Raw genomic sequence first — 22,065 nt, 5'->3', positions numbered from 1 at the left:
ATTGATTTAAAAGTGACAATAAAAACATGAAAAAGAAAAATCTGTTCTTATCAGTTTAATATCTGATACGTCCCCTACCCGGGGACCATATATTAAATTGATTTTTGGAACTGGGAGATGGAATAGGGGCTTGCTCCGTTCACTCCACGCATCGACCTGGTATTGCAGTACTTCCAGGAACGGTGCACCCCATGACCTTGTCAAATAAAGAACACCCAAAGGTTTAATTAATACAGTAGACAGTCAGTATTACCAGCAGGCCATTTAATTCATATATCAGTAATTATAGAAACGTGATATTTAAATTATGAGGTGACAGGAGCATTTTGGGTGGACATTATGGTGCACCACCCTTATTGGAGAAGGTGAAACTAATAAAGTGTAAATCTCAGTAAGAAATGTATTTGTGTGCAATGGTGGTGTAACTTTGATGTCATGTTATTAAAAGTTTTGTGATCGTGACAGTATACACGCCATGTCATGTGAATGGAGGTCCTGTAGGTGGCAGTAGCATTTTAGATGCACATCCAACACACGCCTAACCGGATGTGTTGTCTGTTTGTGACGTAAAAAAAGCATTACTTGAGGAACCCACCCACTACACACACTTCTCATTACTGTTATGTTTATTGTTTTGTATGTAGTCGGGTAATTTCTCGCTCTTATATTCCAATTTGAGACGTTGCATGTTTTAATGTGTGAATAGACGCAGTTTAATGGTAGGATATCGTCTCTCGATGCCGCTATGCATTATGGGAAGCCACTGACTCTCGACTTCAACTTCAAATACTCAAATAGAACGCATATTTGTCAGTGTATTTGCTTACACTACATTTTAAATTTCCGTATGTGTGTTATGTGTTCCGATATGTCCGTATGATTGTTCACAAGTTATGAAACCATCGCTTCACATAGTGTGCGCGTGAATGACTCTCGTGCTCGCGCCGCATCCAACTCATACTTACCTGGCAGGGGAGATACCATGATCAAGAAGGTGGTTCACCCAGGGTGAGGCTCAGCCATTGCACTCCGGCTGTGCTGACCCCTGCGAATTCCCCAAATGTGGGAATCTCGACTGCATAATTTGTGGTAGTGGGGGACTGCGTTCGCGCTCTCCCCTGATAAAGTGTTCAAATGAAAACTTAACTTAAAGTAATATTTGATTTCTTCTAGCCTTAGCGGCTGCTTAACCCACACTTCTTTGTGTTCTTAAATATTGCGCACGATTGGCCATGACCGTATTCGTGCATTAGCACAGCAGTCGCTCGGCGAGACATGGAGGAACACGGAAGCAGTTAATTAACGCACAAAATGACGTTTACCAACGCGAGTGCCATTTCTGACTTGAACACCCGGGAGAATATGCCCCTTATAAAGTATGGCATGAATAGCGATGTGTCACTAATTTTACGTTTTAAAATAATACAAAAAAAAAAAAAACATTAAAGTGCTGGTCTTTTGAACAGCCCTTTTAATTGAACGGCTCCCTATAAAGAGCCATAAGTCCGTCACTAAATTAGACAGTCGTTCGTATTGTTTCCAGGAGCAGTGCATCGTTACTGATTTGTTATACGTCCCCTATCCGGGGACCATATATTAAATTGATTTTTGAAACTGGGAGATGGAATAGGGGCTTGCTCCGTCCACTCCACGCATCGACCTGGTATTGCAGTACCTCCAGGAACGGTGCACCCCCTAACATTGAAAATTAAACCATGATAATATAAATGCTTGTTGCAGCACTGGATATATCAGCATGCAGCTAGAAGATTGAATAGAATAACCGAAATGTTATGTGCATAGTGTACAATTTACACTATGCCATATGAATTTTGAATTGAGGTCCTGTAGATGGGAGGGGTTCAAAGCACAAATCTATTACTTTGGGACAAAACCGTTTTGAATTTAGTAAAGTAATTTCTCTCTGTTTTATTCCAATTTGAGATTTATATTAACACTAGATAGTGGGAGTATGAAAACAGCCACCGGTGCTCTTTTAATTGCTTTATTAAACCGACAGCAACACAACACAGTAATCAAAACAAAGCACATTTATGCACACCTGCCGCCGGTAGCCTCAACTGACACGGTCGGTCATTGTACACAACCAGTAGTACGTATTCTATTCATATTTTGTGTCAGATGAGTGTGTGGATAGCGACCCCAAGTGGACAAAAATACATGCACCCGTCATTCACATACTGTATTGTTTGTTGGTGATGAGGTTCAAATATGAAACTTTGCCTATTGTGGTGATAGGCAGGAAGGTGAACCCCACGATAAATGAAGGAGTAAATTGAGAAATAGGCCATTATTTTATTTCAGTAAGTGTAGATTTTTTTGTGACATTTTGGCTTTGCTGGTGTGCCATGAGGTTTTTCTAATGTAAAATGCTGTTTGTTTCTGGGCTCAAATAAGGTTTGTTGATGTTGCTATAATAAAGCATCAGATTAAGGTAAAGAAACTGTGAATTTCTCCAGTAATGCCAAATAGCATTACAAAGCTTGTGCAGTATTTCACTATTTTGATCTTTTTCTTCATACTTCATAAATTAACCAAAGAATACTTTTTTTTGTGCACGCTTCCATTTACACAGTGAGTTCAAGTTTTACCGTTTCAGGCAGTCAGGATTCGAGGCACTTGTGGTTTTTGAGGCTCCTCTTTTCATTGTAGCCTTTGCCGCAGCGGTCGCACATGAACTTCTTGTGGCTGGTGTGGACTTGTTGGTGGGTTTTGAGGCTGCTGCTTTGGTTGAAGCGGTGGCCGCACACGTCGCAGATGTACGGCTTCTCGCCCGTGTGGATGCGGCGGTGGCGGATCAGGTTGGGACTGTGGTTGAAGCGTTTGCCACACACGCTGCAGGCGAATGGCTTCTCACCTGTGTACTCTCCCTGAAAAGGGAAAAAATAATCATGCATGATGCATTCATCTGTTACTCATCCTTCTGTTAGTTTTTATTAGTTTTAGTTATTTAAAAAAATGTGTAGGCTATTACAAGTTGTGTGTCTATATTTAATAAACACCATGCTAAAATGAAAAAAGTAACGCAAAATTGTTGCTTAGCTCAAAGTGCTCAAATTAAATAATGTTCTATTTGAGAGTAACATCACCATAACTTAAGAAAGAGTATCCAATTGGGGAGCGATTAAGTGTTATTTTGGCGACCTTATTTAAAAGTGGTTTGAAAATACCCAGGATGCTCTTTTTCAAGCTACGCTAATTGTCAAAAACACCAGGCAAATGAGATGGCTGGATATCTGATATTAAAAATGTAAACAAGCTTTGCTCTGATTGGATCGCTGTTTTCCTTAAATTGAATATGGAAAACAGCTTTTCTCCGATTGGTGGTACGCGTTACAGTATCTTGGCATCTTATTTTACTATGATTGTGAAGCAGAATTCACCAAGTGTCAGACTGTTCGCACACTAATACCTTTATGACGTATATGTATATATATTTTTTTACCTTCTCGACTGTGTGGATGCGCTGGTGGGAGGTCAGTATGCGCAAGTTTCTGAAAAACTTGCCACAAATATCACAGCAAAACGACTTCTCATCATTGTGCACTTCCTGGAGAAAAAAACAGTTTTGTTGTATAGTAGACATGCATTTCGGTGGACAGACAACATAAACTGACAGATTGTTTTTTCTCTCTCATTTTTGCTCAAACGAACACTTTTGAGCAACATTTGTGAAAATAAAAAGGTTTACCTGGTGCAACTTGAGGCTCCGGTGCAGCGAGAAGCTGCGGAGGCAGATGTCACAAGAGAAGGGCTTGACTCCGCTGTGCAACTTGGTGTGTATCTTCAGGTACCTGGCCGACTTGAACCTCTTGCCGCAGTAGCTGCAGCCATGCGCCCGGTTGGCCGTGAGGTGGTGCTGCTGGTGCAAACACAACTCCGTCACGGTGGGCAGCGAGTGGCCGCACAGGATGCAGACGCACGGCATGGCGTCGGCGTGCGTTTCCAGGTGGTCGCGCATTCCGTCGGCGCAGGCCGCCGCCGCGCTGCACGCCACGCACGGCAAGGAGGCGCCGTCGGTGTGCGTCTTCAGGGGCCCCTTGTGGATGAAGGTCTTCCCGCAGGTGTGGCATTTGAATGGCCGCTCTCCCGTGTGGAGCCGCTGGTGGCTCTTGAGCGTGTCGGCCTGGTTGAAGCTCTTGCCGCAGATCTCGCAGCAGAAAGGCTTCTCGCCCGTGTGGATGCGCAGGTGACGCTGCAGGTTGCACTGGAGACTGAAGGCCTTGTCGCAGTAGTCGCAGCGGTGCTCGGCTGTGCGCGCGTGGGCGACGTGCAAGCGCTTGTGCATCTTCAGGCCGTTTGCTCGGTAGAAGCTCTTGCTGCACTGCGTGCACTTGAAGGGCCGCTCCTCATTGTGCCTGCGTTGGTGGTTCAGCAGGATCTGCTTGAGCGTAAAGCCCTTACCGCATACGTCGCACGTGTGAGCATGCTTGCCTGGGGAGAAACAGCAGGAAGTAGACCAAAGAGTTATTAAAACTTTTTGTTTTTGGGGTGAATTCCCCTTTAAGTCATTCACTGCCATTGACAGCAATAGACGTCAAAAATTCAAAACATTTTTTCCCACTTTTGTTAACAAGAGTATGAAAACCTAGACATGTCAGGTCACTTATAATATATTATTGTCAAGAAATGTTTAAGATTGACTTCCCCTAATCTAATTTTAAAATTTCTAGGACCTTTTGACCGCTTTGAACACATTTAAGATGACTTTTAAAGGGCACCAAAGACAATTTTGAATAAATTTTAGACAAAAAAATGTTAGAACATTTCTTCCGCTCTAAGATCACTATTGTAAAATTAAAGATTTTTAGGACCCTTTAAATGCAATTTTAACTCATTCACTACCAGCCATTTTCAATGAAGCAATCCCCTTCGCTCCATGTTGTTTAACTGGATTTTGACTGATTTTGCAAGGCCCACAGAATATTGTGTTCTATTGCTATTGCTAAAACATGGAACCTACCAAAAGAAAGATTAGAATCTCTTCTTTCATCGGGATTTTTTAAAAAATATTTCTATCTGTTTCCGTTTTGCATCAATTAGCATTAGAATATAGCCAAGTTTAGAACTGTGGGGAAATCAGCTTGTTTAGAACATGGTCTGGTTGATCTCTTATACTCTACTGCCACCTGCTGGCCGTTTTGTAGTAACTACCAACTGTTCTCTGTAGTTGAGAGGCTGCATTAAAGTCTTCTGTATGCTCTAGCATGAAGGGGAAAAAAACTACATAAAAACGTATAAATACGTCTTTGGAACACTTAAAACGTTTAAAATAGAACATATTTATGCGTTTTTGGGAGCACATGAGTTAATCACATTTAGGACTTACTTGGACTATTTTGATTAAACTTGAGACTTTTAAGACACATTTAATGAAAAGGTTTTTTTTATGACATACTGACAAATACAACATAATACTGACCCCTGAGCTGACCCGTGTGCTTCCGCATGTGCGCGTTGAGGCTGCGTTTGACGGGGAAGCTGCATCCGCACAGCGAGCACACAAAGCTCTTGACCGGGTGGTGCGTTTTGAGCTGCTTGTCGGCTGTGATTGCAGTTTTGGCTTTGTCCTTGTGGTCGACGTCGCAGGCATATTCTTCTGGCTTCACCCCAGAGGAAAAAAAAGGGTAAAAATGATTCAAGGATGTGTTATTGTTAATACATCATTTCATAACGTTTGTGAACAATAGGCACTTGGATAAAGTGGCACCCCGCATATTCGAGAGGTCGGGTCGGCAGCTGCAGATTTGTGAGACTTGAGACACCTCTCCGTTTATTATCATGAACATGTGTTTGAAAACTTTTGACTAATCCAGTATATATGTATTTTTTCTTCCCCACAACACATTTCAATGGGTGTCAATTCTACACGTTTTTTTACTATTCATGAACCAGCCGCAAATAGTGGGGGTCCGCTGTACCTATGGGTAGCAGAAAAGTGACTAATTGCTGACCTGAAATGACGGCAAAAACTTGTTGGGGTCGAGTTTCCAAATATAACACAAAAGGTTATAGTTTAGTTTAATATTTTATTTAAAAAAAAAAAAGTATGTGTCATGACTGTTATTTGAACATTTAAATATTTGCTTGTCACTATAAGGCACTGAGTCACTGGCATAGATAGATGAACAGAAATACTTAACACTGTAGTAAATTATTTTCCATCAATGGTTGATAATCACTGCCCTAACATTCAGATATGAGGATTCAACCGATACTAGTATGTTAATAAGCAAGAGTCAAATAAATGAAATGCTTGGTCAACCTGATAGTCTAGAACTATGTGGTTGTCCGGGTCTGCGTTATTTTCCTGTTGGCCGGAATCACATAACGTTTGGTCAACAACGATGTCCCGTATCGATGCAGCAAGCACATTGTCCTGACAGAAAAACAAACATAATAATAGCTGGGTTTACATTCATGGCCTTGTATTCCTATTAGAATGAAACCCAATCAGTAAACGGAATGCAAATGCTCAAAATAAACACCTCAAAGGCTAAATTCAAACGGCATTTAATGATAATATTCCTTTTGCCAATCCGGACAGATGTCATGATATCTTTTTAAAACTACTGTTAAAATGCAAACACGTAACTGGAAAAAAAATTACCAGTCATTTTGATCCAATTTAATCAAACTTTTTAGGACTGAAGACATTTTAGTTATCTTTGTAAAGGGCGCAATTATCAAGTTGAGAGGTTGCCGTTATGATGAAACTGTGATGCACTGAAAATATGCCGGAGGTGTGAGGTCATCTGGAGTACCTCCAATGTTAGTTCAATGACGGATGACTGTTCAACCTCTCCAGACACGGCTGCAAACATAAATCAATGTCAAGAAGTTAGCAACAAGCTAGTTAGCACTTTGTCAGACATTTTTATAGCGCCTTGTTACGCTGTATTACTATTGGATCACTGTGCAATAGGAGAAACAATATTGACGTTGGTGATACCTGAGCTAAGCGTCTCTCCTTCCGACGCGCACACTCCTCCGACCATGACCTGCTCATGCTCCTGCTCTTTCACTACCATGGCGCAAGCACTTTGCAACACCATACTCAGAGACGTCTCCGCCACGTCCAGCCTCGTCCTCAGGTTCTCCAGCTGCGCTTCCCCCTGCGCCACCTGCACACAGGACAAGAGTCATTCATCAATGTCATTCAAATATTCATAATTAACGCCAGTCTTGCACAAAGAGAAAATCAGACGGAATGAAGAACTAAAAGAAAATAATGCTGTCATATATGAAGTCTTTTCCTACATTTTTTAAGCCACACAATCTCTTCAACACTTCAAGAGAATTGTGCACCCGCTCATTCTTTATTTATTTATTTATTTTTTAAATAAGTAAGTAAAAAGTAAATTTATGTTCTTAGATAATATTGTTATTATTTAAAAACAAATTCAGACTTGGTGATTTGGAATTTGAATATCTGACCAGAGTAGCATTACAATTTTAATACACCCCCCAAACCCCCACCCCCCGAAGTGGGCTAAAAAATGTATGAAAAAGCAAATTACATTTAAATAATTTTTATTTTTCCACCTAAAGAGTATGAAAACCTATTTTTTTTAAATAGTACATTTAGAACAGATATAAAATTAGTGATTAATCATGAGTTAACTAGTGAAGTCATGTGATTAATTACGATTAAAAAATGTAATCGCCTGAGGCCCCTAATTTTTTAAAAGTCTTTTCTTTTCATTTTTTAAATCGTGTCAGGCGATTAAAATTTTTGATGGAATTAACTGTACGACTTCAATAGTTAACTCACGATTAATCACACATTTTTAGATCTGTTCTAAATGTACAGTATTTTTTTTCTAGGTTGTCATACTCTTGTTAACATAAGTGGAAAAACTGTTAAAGTAATAGAAATAATTCAAATGAATTTTTGACGTCTATAGCCGTCAATGGCAGTGAATGAGTTTTATTAACACGCACCACTGCTTATGAATCCATTTGAATGGTGTGAATTTGAAATACCAAAGTGACATACTTGCAAGCGCAGCAGAGTAGAAGATTCATGGAAAAGTTGACAGATGTTGTTGACCGCCTCTTGAGCCAACAATGTCATGAAGGTGTTGGCAAGATGAACCACCTGATGGGGGACAACAAATATATTAAATATAGACTCACATTACCAGCTTGCTAGCCCATGTCAGCTCTACTGTACAGCACATCACATTTAAAAGAGCACATCTGTGACCTAATTCCGAGCAACAGAAAAGTCAATTAATTAGCAATTTCTTCAACGATCATGTTAACTATGTATGAATTTCCATCCAGCCATTTTATATGCAACTTATTATCATGAATAATAGGTTTGCTGGTGTGCATGTGACTATCAGCTAACTTTGGGCGCCAGGTGGGGGAAATATAGAGAAAAAAAATGTTTTTCACAGTTTCACACATGGGGTTAATTTATCTTTTTAAATCTCCATAGCATGTTCTAATGTGGAAGGAAGCAAGAGTACCCTGGGAAAACGCACACAAGCACAGAGATTCGAACCGGCCACCCTCACATCTGTGAGGCAGATGTTAACCATTCAGGCCGCATGTGTCTGAATTTCCACAAATTCTCCTTTTGAATCAATTTACCTGTTCAAATGTAAATTAAGGGCAATGTTCCGTCTTCCTGACAACACACACACGCAAGTTAAGGCAGCAAAGAAGATGGCTAATAAATAAAATAAATAATAATACATTTTAAAAAAGAAGCCATTTATGTTTTCTCAATATCTCGACACTGGTCAAATGACATGCCAGGGTTTGTTTACTAATGGTGCAATCTGAGTTTTTGCCTCTCGGAAATCGGAAGTACTGTACCCGTGAGAAATGTAGAAATGGTCTAGATTAGAATCTGTAGGCCTATTATACGTTAATGACTACAATGTCTGTTTATGCGCTTGCAAATTGACTTAGTTTTTGATACAGACTGTTTAAAAAATACAATTTAAAAGAATAAATTCAGTCGGCACATTGTGAAAGCAGCTTGTCAGTCAGTTCTGATTGCGACTAACTAGCGTCATACTCGTCATATTTACTTATGTTGGCGAGATTGTAAACTATTCTGTGTGATTACATTACTGACATTTTTAAGACTTTTTTCGATAGGATGTGGCTGGCTGGCGTGCTTGTCGACAAACTACTAGATTGCCCCGCGTTTGTCGAAACACAGGACTAGCAACCAAAGTTGGCTTTTTTCCCCACAGTTGGGGAGTGTTACAAACTACTTTGTTTAACTTATTTTTGCTATAGTATTCGTTCTAACGTGGTTGGTTAAATTGGTTGGTTGGATGCCGCAGCGGCTAGCGAGCTAGCTCTTCTGTTTCTATAACCAGGCAGGCCAGGTGAGAAGGTGAAATAAGAAAAGAAAAGGTACCATATCCTGATATGAAACTTGAGCGTTGTCGTCCTCGCTCCAAAACATTTCTTGGGTCAAGTCGGGAGAAAAGGCAACTTTGCACATTTCGATCACAGCCTTGTTCGCCATTTCCTCCAAAATGGATGTGGCTCGCGCCTCAAAGTCCCCCATTTGAAACTGTCGTGGAGTGGACTTTAAATTACGTTTAGGAATGACTACTTTCAACGCTGATACCCGAAAACTTAAAGCAAACAGACCATGTCAGATGCATCTTGTCAACTTTGTCGTCCCGAAAGAACGCGCTCTACTCATAACCGGAAGTGACACTCACTATCAGGCAAGTATTTCAAAATAAGTGTACTTATTTGTTTTGATACATTTTAGGAAATAAAGGCATCACTTTAATGTATGTGTTCTTTCCATTGACGACAAGTCCATTCCATATTGCTTATCACAGGTTAAACTGGGGGGAGTTCAATGTGCATGAAATTTATGGTCTAAAAATCAGATGGGATTACGTCTCATTTCTTTTCAAAACTAAAGTAATGTTTAGTTTAGTAGTGCCTTGAGATGAGCATTTTGTTCACGAGACCATACTCGTAACTCAAAATAGGTATCTCAACTCATCTTTCCCCCATGAACGTAAATATGATTGATCCAGTGCAGAAAAAGTGTTTTGATAAGAAAAGTAGCACTGAATTATATTTTCCGGTTTAAAAAAAAATACAGCAATGACACAGGACATAATTTTTTTGCCACATATTTTGCCTCAATCGCGCCATACACACATACTTGGAAAGCAAGGTGGTGCTTGGTGTAAAAAGTTTGGGATAATGTGCTCAACATGGCTTGTTTGGAAAGATGTGTGCATGTCGTTTTTGTTTTGTTTTGTTTTGCCTCTGGAAGTTTGGTTTGCTGAACATTTGACGCTCTTCGTCTGCCACCAGCTGTCGCCTGCTTTTCACGAGGCGTTCGAGAGGAGCGCAAAAGCATGTAAAGACATGTTTAAAGGAGTTTTAATTACAGTATTGTTTATTGTAATGGCTTGACATTGCAGGAAATGATCCAATTTCACTTAATTGAAAATGTATTTTCTTGTGTCAACTAATCCTTGCGAGTCAAGATGTTAGCAATGTATTCCCCAGCTCTTTCCCAGCACACGTGTGTCTCTTCAACTGCCTGGAGTCGGAAAAGCCGAGTCCACAGGCGGCGCATGCGTACGGCCGCTCGCCCGTGTGCACCTGCATGTGGAACTTGACGTGTCCGAGCTGGCGGAACCTGACGCCGCACACCTCGCACTCGTACGGCTTCTCGCCCGTGTGTATCCGGAGGTGTCTCCGGTAGTTGGTGTACACCCGGAAGGCCTTGCCGCACTGCTCGCAGGCGTGCGGCTTTTCGCCCGTGTGCTGCAGCCGGTGCGACTTGAGCGCGTGGTGGATGATGAAGGTCTTGCCGCACACGTCGCAGGCGTAGGGCCGCTCGCCCGAGTGCGTGCGAAGGTGGTAGTCGAAGGTGGTCTTGTAGAGGAAGGCTTTGCCGCACACGTCGCAGGTGTACGGGGTGTCGCCCGTGTGGATCAGCTCATGTTTCTTGAGCGCCCCCTCCGAGTCGAACCCGCGTTGGCACGTCTTGCAGGCGAACGCTGCTAACTCCATGGTGGTCCTGTTAAGAGTTAAAATCGTAGGTTAGCTTAGCAATTACCAATATGTTATATGAAATGATTTAGTTTATGCCGTGGATGATATAATTTAATCTATGATGATAGAAATATTTCATCACCTGTCACGTTTGAAGATGACGGTGCGGTTTCCCCGTGCCCGGGTCTTCCGCTGCCCTGTCTGCGTGCCCGCCTCAGCGCCTTCCTGGTGCCCCACTTTCTGGTGCTTTTTCAGCTGCCAGTTGTAGAGGAAGGTCTTGCCGCACAAGTCGCACATGAAAGACTTGGTGGCGCCGTGGAGCAGCATGTGAGCCTTCAGCTTGTCCTGGACGAAGCTGACGCCGCACACGTGGCACTTGAATGGTCGCTCGCCCGTGTGGATGCGGGCGTGGCGCTTGAGGTTCTGCTGCAGCGTGAAGCCGGCGCCGCACGTTTCGCAGGTGAACGGTTTACCTTGTGAAACTTGGTCTTCAAAAAAAAGAAGAAGTTATTAAAATAAAAAATATATGGCATAATTTAAGTATTATTATCAACCAATAGAAAAGTAAACATTTATTAGTATATGATGGACTCACAATGCCACCCGGCGGCCATCTTGCCGCTCGCTAAGCATGCCTAATTTGAATACAGTTATTACTCTACGGCATTTTCCCGTTAAACATTTTGACTCCACAGCGAAAATGCCAGTGTGCGGCCGCGGCATACAGTTGTACCAATAAGTACACATTCCATCATGTTGCCAAAAGACGTGGTTAGCCTTTACTGGGCAGTAGTTAAGTCGTTGCGTCGACTAGTCTGTCATGCTAAGTTCAGGACATTTGGATTTCAGGTCAAATTTCGCATTTATCCTAAATTGAGCTACAAAATGTAATTTGACCTTTTCTAAACGGTGTCTAAAACATGAGGGAGGGGTTAACCTTTTTTTTTTTTTTTTAATTGTCTCTCCATATCATGGATTTTTACCCTTAGGTTGATCAAGAAATTCCATCCAAAAACCAAATATCCCAAACTTTTTGTGAGTGGTGTTTCAATTTCAGTTTTTGCAGCGTACCTGAGGCAAAGGCCTGAGCATCATCGCCGTGCATCGGCTCGTGTGACTTGAGCAGCTTTTTGTTCTCGAAGGTCGTGTCGCAAATCGGACACGTTAGGGACTGACGCGTCTTCTCCTTGTGACGCAGTAGGTGGCGCTCCAGCGCAGCGCTATGCCGGAAGATCTTGGGACACTGGTGGCAATGCAGAGGCTCCTTGTGGATGTCCAAGTGCTTTTTGAGGTGGAACTGACGACTGAACCTCTTCTTGCACACATCGCATTCAAACCATTTCTGTTGCACTTTACTTTGTAGAAGATGCTGGGAGTCTGAAGATGGAGCCGCGTTGTCATCCTCTTTTTCTGCAGAATACAGTTGAACAAATACTTTTCACATTGGCCCCTTAGACGTTGACTCATTAAGTGAAGCATAAACCACCACACATTACAGTACATAAATCCATCGTATTACAACCTAACAGATGCCGTGATCTTACCATGTCTACTGGCTGATGGCGACTCATCTCCACAATTCGCCTTCTTCAATGCAGACTCTTCTAAAAGGCCATTTTTTAGTTAACTGGTTATTATGCAGACAGTAACATCACAATATATTTACAGTATAAACACACCTTTAATTTGTACGATGACGGCTGACATGGACTCAGTGTCTTCCTTGGCCAACTCATCTGATTTCACTAACACCCCATAAGGCTTCAGTGTGAAGAGCAAACCCGTCTGCTCGTTTAGTAAAGGGCATCCATTCAACAAGTACTCCCTCCATACTCTGATGATTTCTAAGTCTTCCGTCACTGTCTTCAGCTGGCGCTCCAGCTCACTCACTTTGTCCTGCAGCATCCGCTTTTCCTTATTGGCAGTGTCAAATAGCTGCAGGAAAACGCTGTTGATCTTTCTGCTTGCCTCCCGTGCCAACATTTTGTCAAATCCTACCTGTTCAGAGCAGATACAAACATATGAACCCCTGCATATAAAATCTTGAGGCAGGCACTGCTGGCTTATTTCAGGCTGCTTTATTCTCTTTACGCTCTGACACTAGTATCCTTCAATTGCATTTACTTTTCAGTCATTTATTTTGTTGTTGTTGGCAGCATGAAGCATTGCACACATGGCTTTTTTTTTATTCAACTCCTCAAATCTTTAAGTTTGCTATTAGCTTTTCCCATCCACTGTGAATATTTACACGACGTGCCTTGCCTAATAACATGGAAATGTACTTTTATGTGTAGACTTTTGAGAAACTTTACTTCCCTACTGCGCTCGCGTGTCGTCCTCCAAGTCTATAGGTGGCGCTAATACTACTGCTAGCCTGCTGCTAGCCTCTCGTCCAATGTCAAACAAGAAGCAAAAGAACGCTAAAAGTGAGCAGACCACGAGCCGACGTTATAAAATACACGTTAAAACCATTAGTGATAGTCACACTAAAATCTACCAAAACACACACTCACACACACATCAAATGACCATGAAATGTAAAAAGGGAATGTGGTCACCCAGGTCTCTAGATGGCGCTTCCACTGGCGTCAATTAGCACAAAATGCTAACAGTTAGCTAAAGTTTAACAGTCATTCGTACAGTCGGCTTCGAGAGACACAAGTTAAACCGTGTAACTGTAAACCATGAACACCAACAACTCTAAAGAAGAAACTAACGTGACTATTTAAGTGAGTCAAAGTCTCTGTTGTAATTTTAGCGTGCCAAGCTACGTGATTTTTAACCGATTGTTTTTTTTCTTGCATTCATCAAGTCTTGGTTAAACGTAACATCTCTGTAAAGCCTGAGGTATCCCAGACGTTATTACACATTTACCAAAAAAGTCAAATAAACACAGCATTAAACAATTTACCTTCGCAGACTGGTCCTTCTTGACATGTTCGGTAGTTGAATCCAGCGCGCACCTAATAACAGTCTCCAAAATGGCATTTGTTTGGGAATAAAACGCCAAACTTTCAGACATATTTAACATGGGATTTATTGCGGACTCTCTCACTAAGAAGATCTCCAGTTCTGTCCCTTGTCTCCCTTGCGCAAACCAAACCCGAAAAGCTGCTCGACCTTGGGAGTTCAAAATACAGCTTCCTAATTATCTTTCCAAAATAAAATATTTTTTTGTACATTCTCCAAAATACTCAGCTAATGCAATATTATATTATAAAGAGCAAATTATAGTCTTGTATTGTAGTAAAATATTTAAAACGGTAGAGTTTTGTCTATGAACATAGCTTAAGAAAATAGCAGATATTTGTCATTGTTTCATTAACGACGATAAAAACTCTCGTTTTAAAGTAAAGACATTGATGAGGGGTTTCGAGGTGAGTTACGCTTAAAGATGCATTGTGGATTTTAAAATGTTAAAGATTTTTCTACCTCAAGCATGCTCCACCAATGCCCACATGACAACAAAGAGCCCTGACATTTTAACTGCGACTTATCAGCTGGTATCTTCCCTTCAGTGGATCGCCCCGAACACTCAACAGTTTTTTGGGGGTAGAGTGGTGAAAGGTCACATCATGCTCATCCCCAATGACATACGACACAATTGGGTGGAAACTGGAAAAAAAAAAGAGGGAGAAAAAAACACCAGGCTAGCTTCAAGCAGTCCAAACTCCAAGAAAACTGAAAAAACGAAATTTATTCGAGCGCAAGTATTCGCACGCACACCATGCACAAGGCTGCAGTTATGCTTTAGACCAGCAGAGGCGCTTGCGAGTAAAAAAAAAGTGAGAAACCCCCAATGCCACTTTAAATTGTTTTAATAAGTCAGATTTTCCTAACCTTTAACTTAATTATGTCATTTATTTAATTCTTTTTTTTTTTTAAGTTTTTAAGACCACATTTGGGAGTGTGACCTGTAGATTTATTTCCAGAAGAAAAAAAAAAAGAGTTGATGTGCACACAGAAAAGTATCTCATCACGTTTGGGGACATTCTTCTCCTATATTAACAGCTTGTAAAGCATTTATGTCAACAATACAGCGGCAACCGTTCCTTCGCAGCTGTGCTTCTTGAGCTGTCTCGAGTCGGAGAATCCGCGTCCGCAGGTCTGGCACGAGTAGAGCTTCTGGCCCGTGTGCACCTGCAAGTGCGACTTGAGCTGGTTAGACTGGTGGAACTTGCGGTGGCAGTAGGCGCACTCGAAGGGCTTCTCTCCCGTGTGGATGCGCAGGTGCCGGTAGAAGTTCCCGTCGGTGCGGAAGGCCTTGCCGCACTGCTCGCACTTGTACGGCTTCTCGCCCGTGTGGATGCGCTCGTGCTGCTTCAGGCTGCCGGCGTGGATGAAGCCCTTGCCGCACACGTCGCACACGAAGGGCTTCTCGCCCGAGTGCGAGCGTTGGTGCGAGCGGAACGAGTACTTGTTGTGGAAGCCCTTGCCGCACAAAGCGCAGGAGAACTCCTTGTGCTCGCTGTGGCCTTTCTCGTGGAGCTTGAGCGAGCAGGCGGCACTGAAGCTGGCCAGGCAGATTTTGCAGCTGTACGGCTTGACCAGCTTGTTCCTCTGCCTCGGCACGAACACCTTAGTCTTGTTATCCTGTTCGGCGTGTACATATTTCTGGTGGATCTGAAGGCGGCAATTGAAGAGGAAGGTCTTCCCGCACAAGTCGCACATGAATGGCTTCCGGGCTCCGTGTACCAGCATGTGCGACTTGAGCTTGTTGTTATCCGAGAAGCTTTTGCCGCAATCCTGGCAGGTGAAAGGCTTCTCGCCCGTGTGGATGCGCAGGTGTCGCTTTAAATTGTTGTTGAGGCTGAAGCGGGCGCCGCACACGTGGCAGGTGAAGGGCTTCTCGCCCGTGTGCACCACGCTGTGCCGTTTGAGCGCCGTGCCGGTGCGGTACGAGCGTCCGCACACGGTGCAGACGAACGGCGTGATGCCGGTGTGCTTGCGCTTGTGCACGGTCAGCGAGTGGGCGTACTTGAAGGTCTCGTCGCACACGTTGCACTTGTACTTTTTGGCGTTGGTGTGAACCATTTGGTGGAAACGCAGCGTGTCCTTGCTCTTGAACTCCTTGCCGCAGGTGGCGCAGCTGAAGGGCCGCTCGTCCGAGTGCACCACCATGTGGCCGCGTAGCTGCACCGGCGTCTTGCAGGTTTTGTTGCACAGCGAGCACTGGAGCGGCTCCTTCCACTTCTAAATAGAATACAAGAGAAATTATTAAGTATATTGTGCTCAAAATGTAGTATTCTGAGGCCATAAATAATAGGCAACAATTTAGCATTTTGTTTTTGCAAACGAGTACAGCATATTGTATTCACAAGTTAGCATTTTGTATGTACGTTTTTATTTTTAATCTATAGACTAAAACTTGGTATAATTTTTTTAATTTAATTAAATTTTGCATTTCTTATGCATGTTATTGTGGCCAGAATTAGTTATTTTGTAGCACTAAATTACCATATTGGGCAACAAAATATAAAATGGCCACTGTTCTAATTTGCAGAAACAAGTCAGTATTTTAAAGAGGAAGTTAGTCAACTGTTAACATTTCTTGACAATGTTATATGTGACCTCGCTAGTCTAAACATGACATTCTGATAAATATTAAATACGAGTTATGAAGCACAATCCACCTGGGGCGGCCATTTTGCCGCTTGCTGTTGATTGAAGATGACATCACAGTTGCTCAGGCAATGACCCATCACAGCTCACCTGTTTCTGAAGTTGAGCTGTGATTGGTTGTTACCTGAGCAACTGTGTTGTCATTTTCATTCGACAGCAAGTGGCAAAATGGCTGCGTTCTGATATTGATAAAAACTGCTGGATTTTGTTGCTTAACTCATTTAACTAACGCAATATTAACCAGAATAGTGTATTTAGACTAGTAAGATTGCTTGAACATATTATTGTCAAGGATTTTTGGGGGGGTTGACTTCCCCTTTAACTCTTTGTCTGCCAAGCGTTTTCAGAAAAGAGATGCTGTGGGTGCCAGCTGATTTAAGCATTTTGACTGATCTTTCAAGGTCCACAGAAAATTTTGTGTTTGGACTATGGAAACACACATACTACCAAGGCTTTCCTCCACCCGTTTCCAAAAAAAACAAACAAAAAAAAAAAACATAGTTAACGACTTTTAACGTCTTTGGCAGCCCTCCTTAGGATTTTACTAAACGTTATTAAACGTTTTTGGCAGTCAAAGAGTTAATGGCCACAATGTACGGTACATATATTAAAGATAGTGTAAAATTTGAATTTAATACTGATTTTTTTTTTTGTCATTTTTAGTCTCTTTTGTCTTCTATTCATATTTTTCTGTTGGTTTTTTTTTGGGGGGGGGGCACACCCTAAAAAAAAAAAGAATAAATAAATACATTTATTAAGTAATTAACGATGTGCCTTAAAGGACTATAGTTCGGGACTTGTCATGCTCACCCCTCCCCACACCCACGCTTTTCTTTTTCATCTCAGAAAATCAGGATGCTGCCTGGTGACCTGGCAGGCTTCCTGTTCTGTCTCCCTCTGTTGGACATTGTTTTTATTTATTTTTAGCTTGGATAGGTAGTAGTCATTGTTATTCTGTGCTTATGCGTGCATTGACAAAAACATTAATTTCATTCCGTTTTGCGACATCCTCCAATCTAATTCTGTATTTTAGTTCCCACAAAATACTTCATACGTGAATGGCGTATGAGGTCGACAGCTTTCCAGATATTCATACTCTCGCCTTTATTCTTGCCTGTTCCCTACAGTGGCCTGGGCAATCCGCGTTTTTCATTGCAATCGGACCATGTTTTTGTTTTATAAATAAAGTTGAGCTGACTTCAATATGTGACGCATAAAAACAAAAATAGCAACAGGTTATAAAATAAAATGCTGGTGTGAGTTTAGCGCACTTCTGTCTTCACCTGATGGCGCAGCAGGTGGTTCTGCAGCGAGCGCTCCACACGAAAGGTCCTGCCGCACTGCTCGCAGGCGAAAGGCTTTGGCTGGGCCGGCGGCTGGTGGCGCTTCAGGTGGTTCTGGAGAGACTCCTCCCTGCGGTACGAGCGCTTGCAGTGCGGGCACGGGAAGGGCAGCGGGGCCTTCGACGCCAGCTGGTGGCTCGGCGCGTCGTCCTCCAGAGACTCTTCCGGGAAGCTCTCGTCACACTGCTCGTCCTGTGAGGGCTGCTTGTGGAGAGCCGCGTGCTTCTTCAGATCGGCCTTCCCGTAGAAGGCGGCGTCGCACTCCTCGCAGGAGAAGCGCTTCGCGTTCCGCCGCGCCTTCTTCCTCGTGCTTTCTTCCTCTTCGCTGGAGTATGTCTCGTCGTCGCTTATGTCGGCGGACGTTGACAGAGCTTGGGAGAGACGAAAGCCAACGACTTTATTTAAAAGACAGAAACGTGTCTGCTAATGATTCAAATCCAGTACAAACAAACTCATAAATACAACACTTTGGTTTGTCTGGTTGGATTTAGAGAAAAAATTCTCATCTGAAATCTGTTTTGGGTTCTGACACACAAGTGCAAAAAGAAGTAAGACAGTTAATGTTACAAGGTTCACACAATAATAGCATCTAGTTTGATTGATAGTGACATTACTAGCTTATATATTTTTTCAAAATATTTTCCACAATAGACCAACTTGTGTATTTCCGTCTGTTAATGTTTTTTTTCTAGACTTCTTTCTTTTATTTTTGTCATATTTGTGATTCCTATCTAATGTTTAGCACAACTAAAACAATAATTTAGTTTTCCGTATATTTGCATATGTTTTGTACTATTTTATTATATATTTGTGCCTTTTTTAACTTTCTTATACAATTTTCTAAATACTATTGTCATAATATGTTCAGTTGTATATTTTTTGTCTAGCATATAGTGGAGTAGTTTAAGATATTAGTTGCGTTTTTCCCCCCTAATATTTATCTTCTTCTTGTCTAAGCAGTACTTAATATATTTTCCTAATATTTTAGTCGTTGACTAGTTAGCGACTTAAAGGCCCATTGCCCACCAAAACTGGTGGAATTCCAAATGATACCACTATATCAGTTCAATAGTAACATAACCTGCCATCAAATCTTAGTTACCCATTTCCACTTTGAAGGTTGGTTTCCTTATTCTTCTCGGTCTTCCTGATCCAGATTCTTCCACTGAGTCCTGCCACACAAAAAAAATATTAAATCAGTTTATTTTTCTTCACCATCTTAAACAGACAAACTAATTAGTAACCTGGAAAGCTTTCATCAAGACCTATAATTTGGCATATGACTCCATGTGGCTGGTTGCAATTAAATTTTTGATTTGTTTACTGGTGAAATTTTGATTTTATGTGATGTACGTGAAATCAAGGTAAATCAACCCCCCCACCCAAAAAAAAAAAACAACAACTAAATAATCAGTCGACGCAGCTATGTACCCTATGCATGTCAACCAAATTTGGAGACCATTGGATGAAAATTGCTGAAAATCTTGACTTATTTGACATTGTGACTTTGACACTTGACCTCGACTTTTACATGCTGGCATGTCCAAAGGTCTGAAACCAAAGAAGCGACATGGTGACTATCAAATATTTTTGTCTTGATGTATACACGGAGACTGCCAACCTGTTCCTGCGTCGGCTCCTTATTGCCAAGGGAGTATGAATCCGAACTTCGAGCATCTTGAGCCGCCGACGCAGGTTGAAGGACAAGTTGCGTCATGAACGCTGCCTCGGTTGTTTCCTGTTCCGAAGCCTTTCCTTCTCCCACAATGACAATCATCACAGGGGGATCTGCAGATTGGGGTTCCGTATTGGTACTTGGGACTGCCTCGTCGTTACCGGCTTCACAGACACTCACGCTGGATTCTGTGTCAGCGGCAGTCTGGCGGCAGTCTGCTGAGACTTGCGTGTTCATTTGCAAAAAGAAATAATGGCATCAATTAATCACTGGATAACTTGTTTCCAATTAATTCAAATACATGAGTGGATGAAAGCAAGTACATTTCAGATAGTTAGTAACACTGTCTAAACCAGTCATTAGGCTTTCTACTACCATATTGAGTGGGTCAAAATAGTAGCTAGCTTTCAGCTTCTCCCATTCAGTGTGTCAATAGAAAAAGAAGAAAAGATAACCTTTATTAGTCCCACAATGGGGACATTTGCGACAAAGACAAGACAGGCACTGAATAAATAACACTCTATTTTTCTCAGTCAGTTAAAGCAAGCAGGTAAATGTGTAAAGTAATTATTCATGAAATACTGCAAGTGCAAAGCATAAAGTCATCATACAACCCAAATTGATTTAGCAAAGGTAAACATTATTTTTGGTCTGTCAGCCATGCATGCCATTTACTTCCTCTTTGAAGTATTGGTAACTGATATCGGATTTTTTATTTAAAAATTTGTTTCTGCCAAATATCAAAATCGGCCTGGAACAAAAACTTTAATCAGTATACTAACCAAACCTATAAATCCAAAACATGTATGTATAATAAATCTTTTTGTACATTAATTTGCTTGTGTTTGTTAAAAAAAAGAAAAAAAGAAAGAACACAAATATCACATACAGGTGCTTGTCAAAAAATTACAAAGTCCTCAAAAAGTGGAATAATTTCTATAAATCCATTCAGAAAGCCACACTTTTATAGATTATAGATTCAGGGCCCACGATTTAAAGTGATTTCAAGTATTTATTCATTTATTTTTACATTATTTGGGCTTCCAGCTCATAAAACCCATGAAAACAGGATGAAATCTTGAAATCACTTAGTTGTTAACTTTTTGAATGGAATTACGGAAATTATTCAACTTTTTGAGGATATTCTAATTTTTTTATGATGGGGGGGATTGTGTTTTTCTCTCTCTCTCTCTAAATTGTTCAGCCCGTGTTAGTTCCGTGCAGTATCGTACCGATCGGAGTTTTGCCTCCTGTCACTGCTCCTCCATCGCTGATGCTCTTGAGCTCCTTCTCCAGCAGTTCCATGTCCCTGCCTAGCCGTCCTACCCGGACGTGCAGCTCCTGTTCCAGCTGTCCGGCCTTCCTCTGCATCACGTCTTCCAACTGTTCCACTCTGGCTTTCAGCGCGTCGTTCTCGTCGTACAATTCGGCAAACACCTGTTGGAGCTGAGCCAGCAGACCGCTCTCGATCTGCCGCAGCTCGCCAACGAGGCCGAGCGTTGCCTCTTCCCAAGCCGAGTTCGGCGCTTGTTTCTCCCACACACCCCTGAAGATCGACACGGTGGCTTGGAAGGCGAGCTCGACGATCGGCCCCACCTCGCCGTCGAACCTCGCCCCCATGTTTGTGCCAATTGTATACCGAACCGACGACTAAAAGACACCTAAATCGAGAATACGACCGTGCTGTCACCACATAGAACTCATGTTACTTGACTATTGACTATGGCGGACTGTGCGGTTCTGTAAAGGTTCCGCGTCTCATTTCCGCTTCCGCTTCCGGTTTCTTTTCTTTTTCTTCTTCTTTTCCCGCCTCCCGCTGTTAGGTAGTTTTGAAGGTTGTGTTGTTCTTTTAAACTGCCTTAACTATTTCACTACCACCCAAAATAATTATAAAACACACATAAGTTACACACAAATTATACAACAGATAAATATTTCTTTAGCAGGTTTTTGTAGTAAAACTGGGTGTGTAGCTATGAAACTATGGCCCACGGGCCAGTGGGGCCTACAGCCAACTTTGTTTTATAATATGGTCCAACATGATAAAGGGTCCTAGTCCCCCCCCCCCCCCCATTATTTAAGGTTGATAGATTTGTTGTAAATTCTATTATTTCTAAAACGTTTGTAATCTAAATGTGTTTATCATTTCTAATATTTGTGTTTTTTCTTCATCGAATTTAGGTTACTTCTGTACCGCATGGGTTTAGAATCCTACTCTGGCGTGAATGTGAGTATGAAAGTTGTGACACAAACAGTCAGTCGGACTGACTGTTCTGGGTGTCATCGACTTTTCACCCCAAGTTAACTGGGATAGGCTCCAACACCCCGTAACCCTGAATAGGATAAGCGATATCAAAATGGATGGATGGATTATCATTATGATGTAATGTAATCTTTTAT

At 41.9% G+C, this 22,065-nt stretch overlaps 2 protein-coding genes, 2 non-coding genes and 1 pseudogene across 5 annotated transcripts; 3 read left to right on the top strand and 2 right to left on the bottom strand.

Moving 5' to 3' along the window:
* LOC144052747 (U2 spliceosomal RNA) lies at positions 1 to 193 on the top strand. Its single transcript, XR_013294301.1, has one exon. It is a non-coding gene; the product is annotated as a U2 spliceosomal RNA (small nuclear RNA).
* A 764-nt stretch (positions 194 to 957) lies between these two features.
* On the top strand, positions 958 to 1,121 carry LOC144052731 (U1 spliceosomal RNA). Its single transcript, XR_013294286.1, has one exon. It is a non-coding gene; the product is annotated as a U1 spliceosomal RNA (small nuclear RNA).
* A 411-nt stretch (positions 1,122 to 1,532) lies between these two features.
* Positions 1,533 to 1,697, top strand: LOC144052748 (U2 spliceosomal RNA; annotated as a pseudogene).
* A 292-nt stretch (positions 1,698 to 1,989) lies between these two features.
* Positions 1,990 to 9,709, bottom strand: LOC144052033 (uncharacterized). Of its 2 annotated transcripts, XM_077565774.1 has the most exons (10): positions 9,646 to 9,709; positions 9,407 to 9,565; positions 8,021 to 8,122; positions 6,974 to 7,145; positions 6,786 to 6,835; positions 6,287 to 6,400; positions 5,444 to 5,624; positions 3,713 to 4,455; positions 3,467 to 3,571; positions 1,990 to 2,891 (listed from the first exon to the last, which is right to left on the bottom strand). In XM_077565774.1, the coding sequence occupies exons 1-10, from the start codon at positions 9,646 to 9,648 to the stop codon at positions 2,625 to 2,627; spliced, it is 1,896 nt and encodes a 631-aa protein (XP_077421900.1). In that variant the 5' UTR covers positions 9,649 to 9,709; the 3' UTR covers positions 1,990 to 2,624. The 2 variants fall into 2 exon arrangements, with proteins under 2 accessions (XP_077421900.1, XP_077421901.1); XM_077565775.1 differs by having other exon boundaries at positions 9,407 to 9,705.
* A 679-nt stretch (positions 9,710 to 10,388) lies between these two features.
* Positions 10,389 to 21,440, bottom strand: LOC144051717 (uncharacterized). Its single transcript, XM_077565085.1, has 11 exons — positions 20,898 to 21,440; positions 19,612 to 19,889; positions 19,093 to 19,162; positions 17,919 to 18,361; positions 15,050 to 16,218; positions 13,937 to 14,165; positions 12,705 to 13,023; positions 12,570 to 12,629; positions 12,097 to 12,435; positions 11,168 to 11,513; positions 10,389 to 11,050 (listed from the first exon to the last, which is right to left on the bottom strand). Exons 1-11 carry the CDS (start codon positions 21,283 to 21,285, stop codon positions 10,507 to 10,509), a joined length of 4,185 nt encoding a protein of 1,394 aa, XP_077421211.1. The 5' UTR covers positions 21,286 to 21,440; the 3' UTR covers positions 10,389 to 10,506.
* Positions 21,441 to 22,065: the final 625 nt, after the last annotated feature.

Source organism: Vanacampus margaritifer, chromosome 5 (assembly GCF_051991255.1).
Source record: "Vanacampus margaritifer isolate UIUO_Vmar chromosome 5, RoL_Vmar_1.0, whole genome shotgun sequence".
Classification (NCBI taxonomy): Eukaryota; Metazoa; Chordata; class Actinopteri; order Syngnathiformes; family Syngnathidae; genus Vanacampus; species Vanacampus margaritifer.
Note: the sequence above shows the minus strand (reverse complement) of the source record. Positions and strands in the feature narration are given on the sequence as shown.

Excerpts from the sequence above, each read along its gene's own strand:
- LOC144051717 (XM_077565085.1), bottom strand. The coding sequence starts at position 21,285 with ATGGGGGCGAGGTTCGACGGCGAGGTGGGGCCGATCGTCGAGCTCGCC. Across the intron at positions 14,166-15,049 it reads GCCGCTGTATTGTTGACATA|CTGTATTTTGAACTCCCAAG; the intron begins AATGCTTTACAA and ends ATAATTAGGAAG. Across the intron at positions 13,024-13,936 it reads AGAAGGACCAGTCTGCGAAG|GTAGGATTTGACAAAATGTT; the intron begins GTAAATTGTTTA and ends TGCTCTGAACAG.
- LOC144052033 (XM_077565774.1), bottom strand. Across the intron at positions 7,146-8,020 it reads CTACTCTGCTGCGCTTGCAA|GTGGCGCAGGGGGAAGCGCA; the intron begins GTATGTCACTTT and ends TCCTGTGTGCAG. Across the intron at positions 5,625-6,286 it reads ACATAGTTCTAGACTATCAG|CCAGAAGAATATGCCTGCGA; the intron begins GTTGACCAAGCA and ends TCTGGGGTGAAG.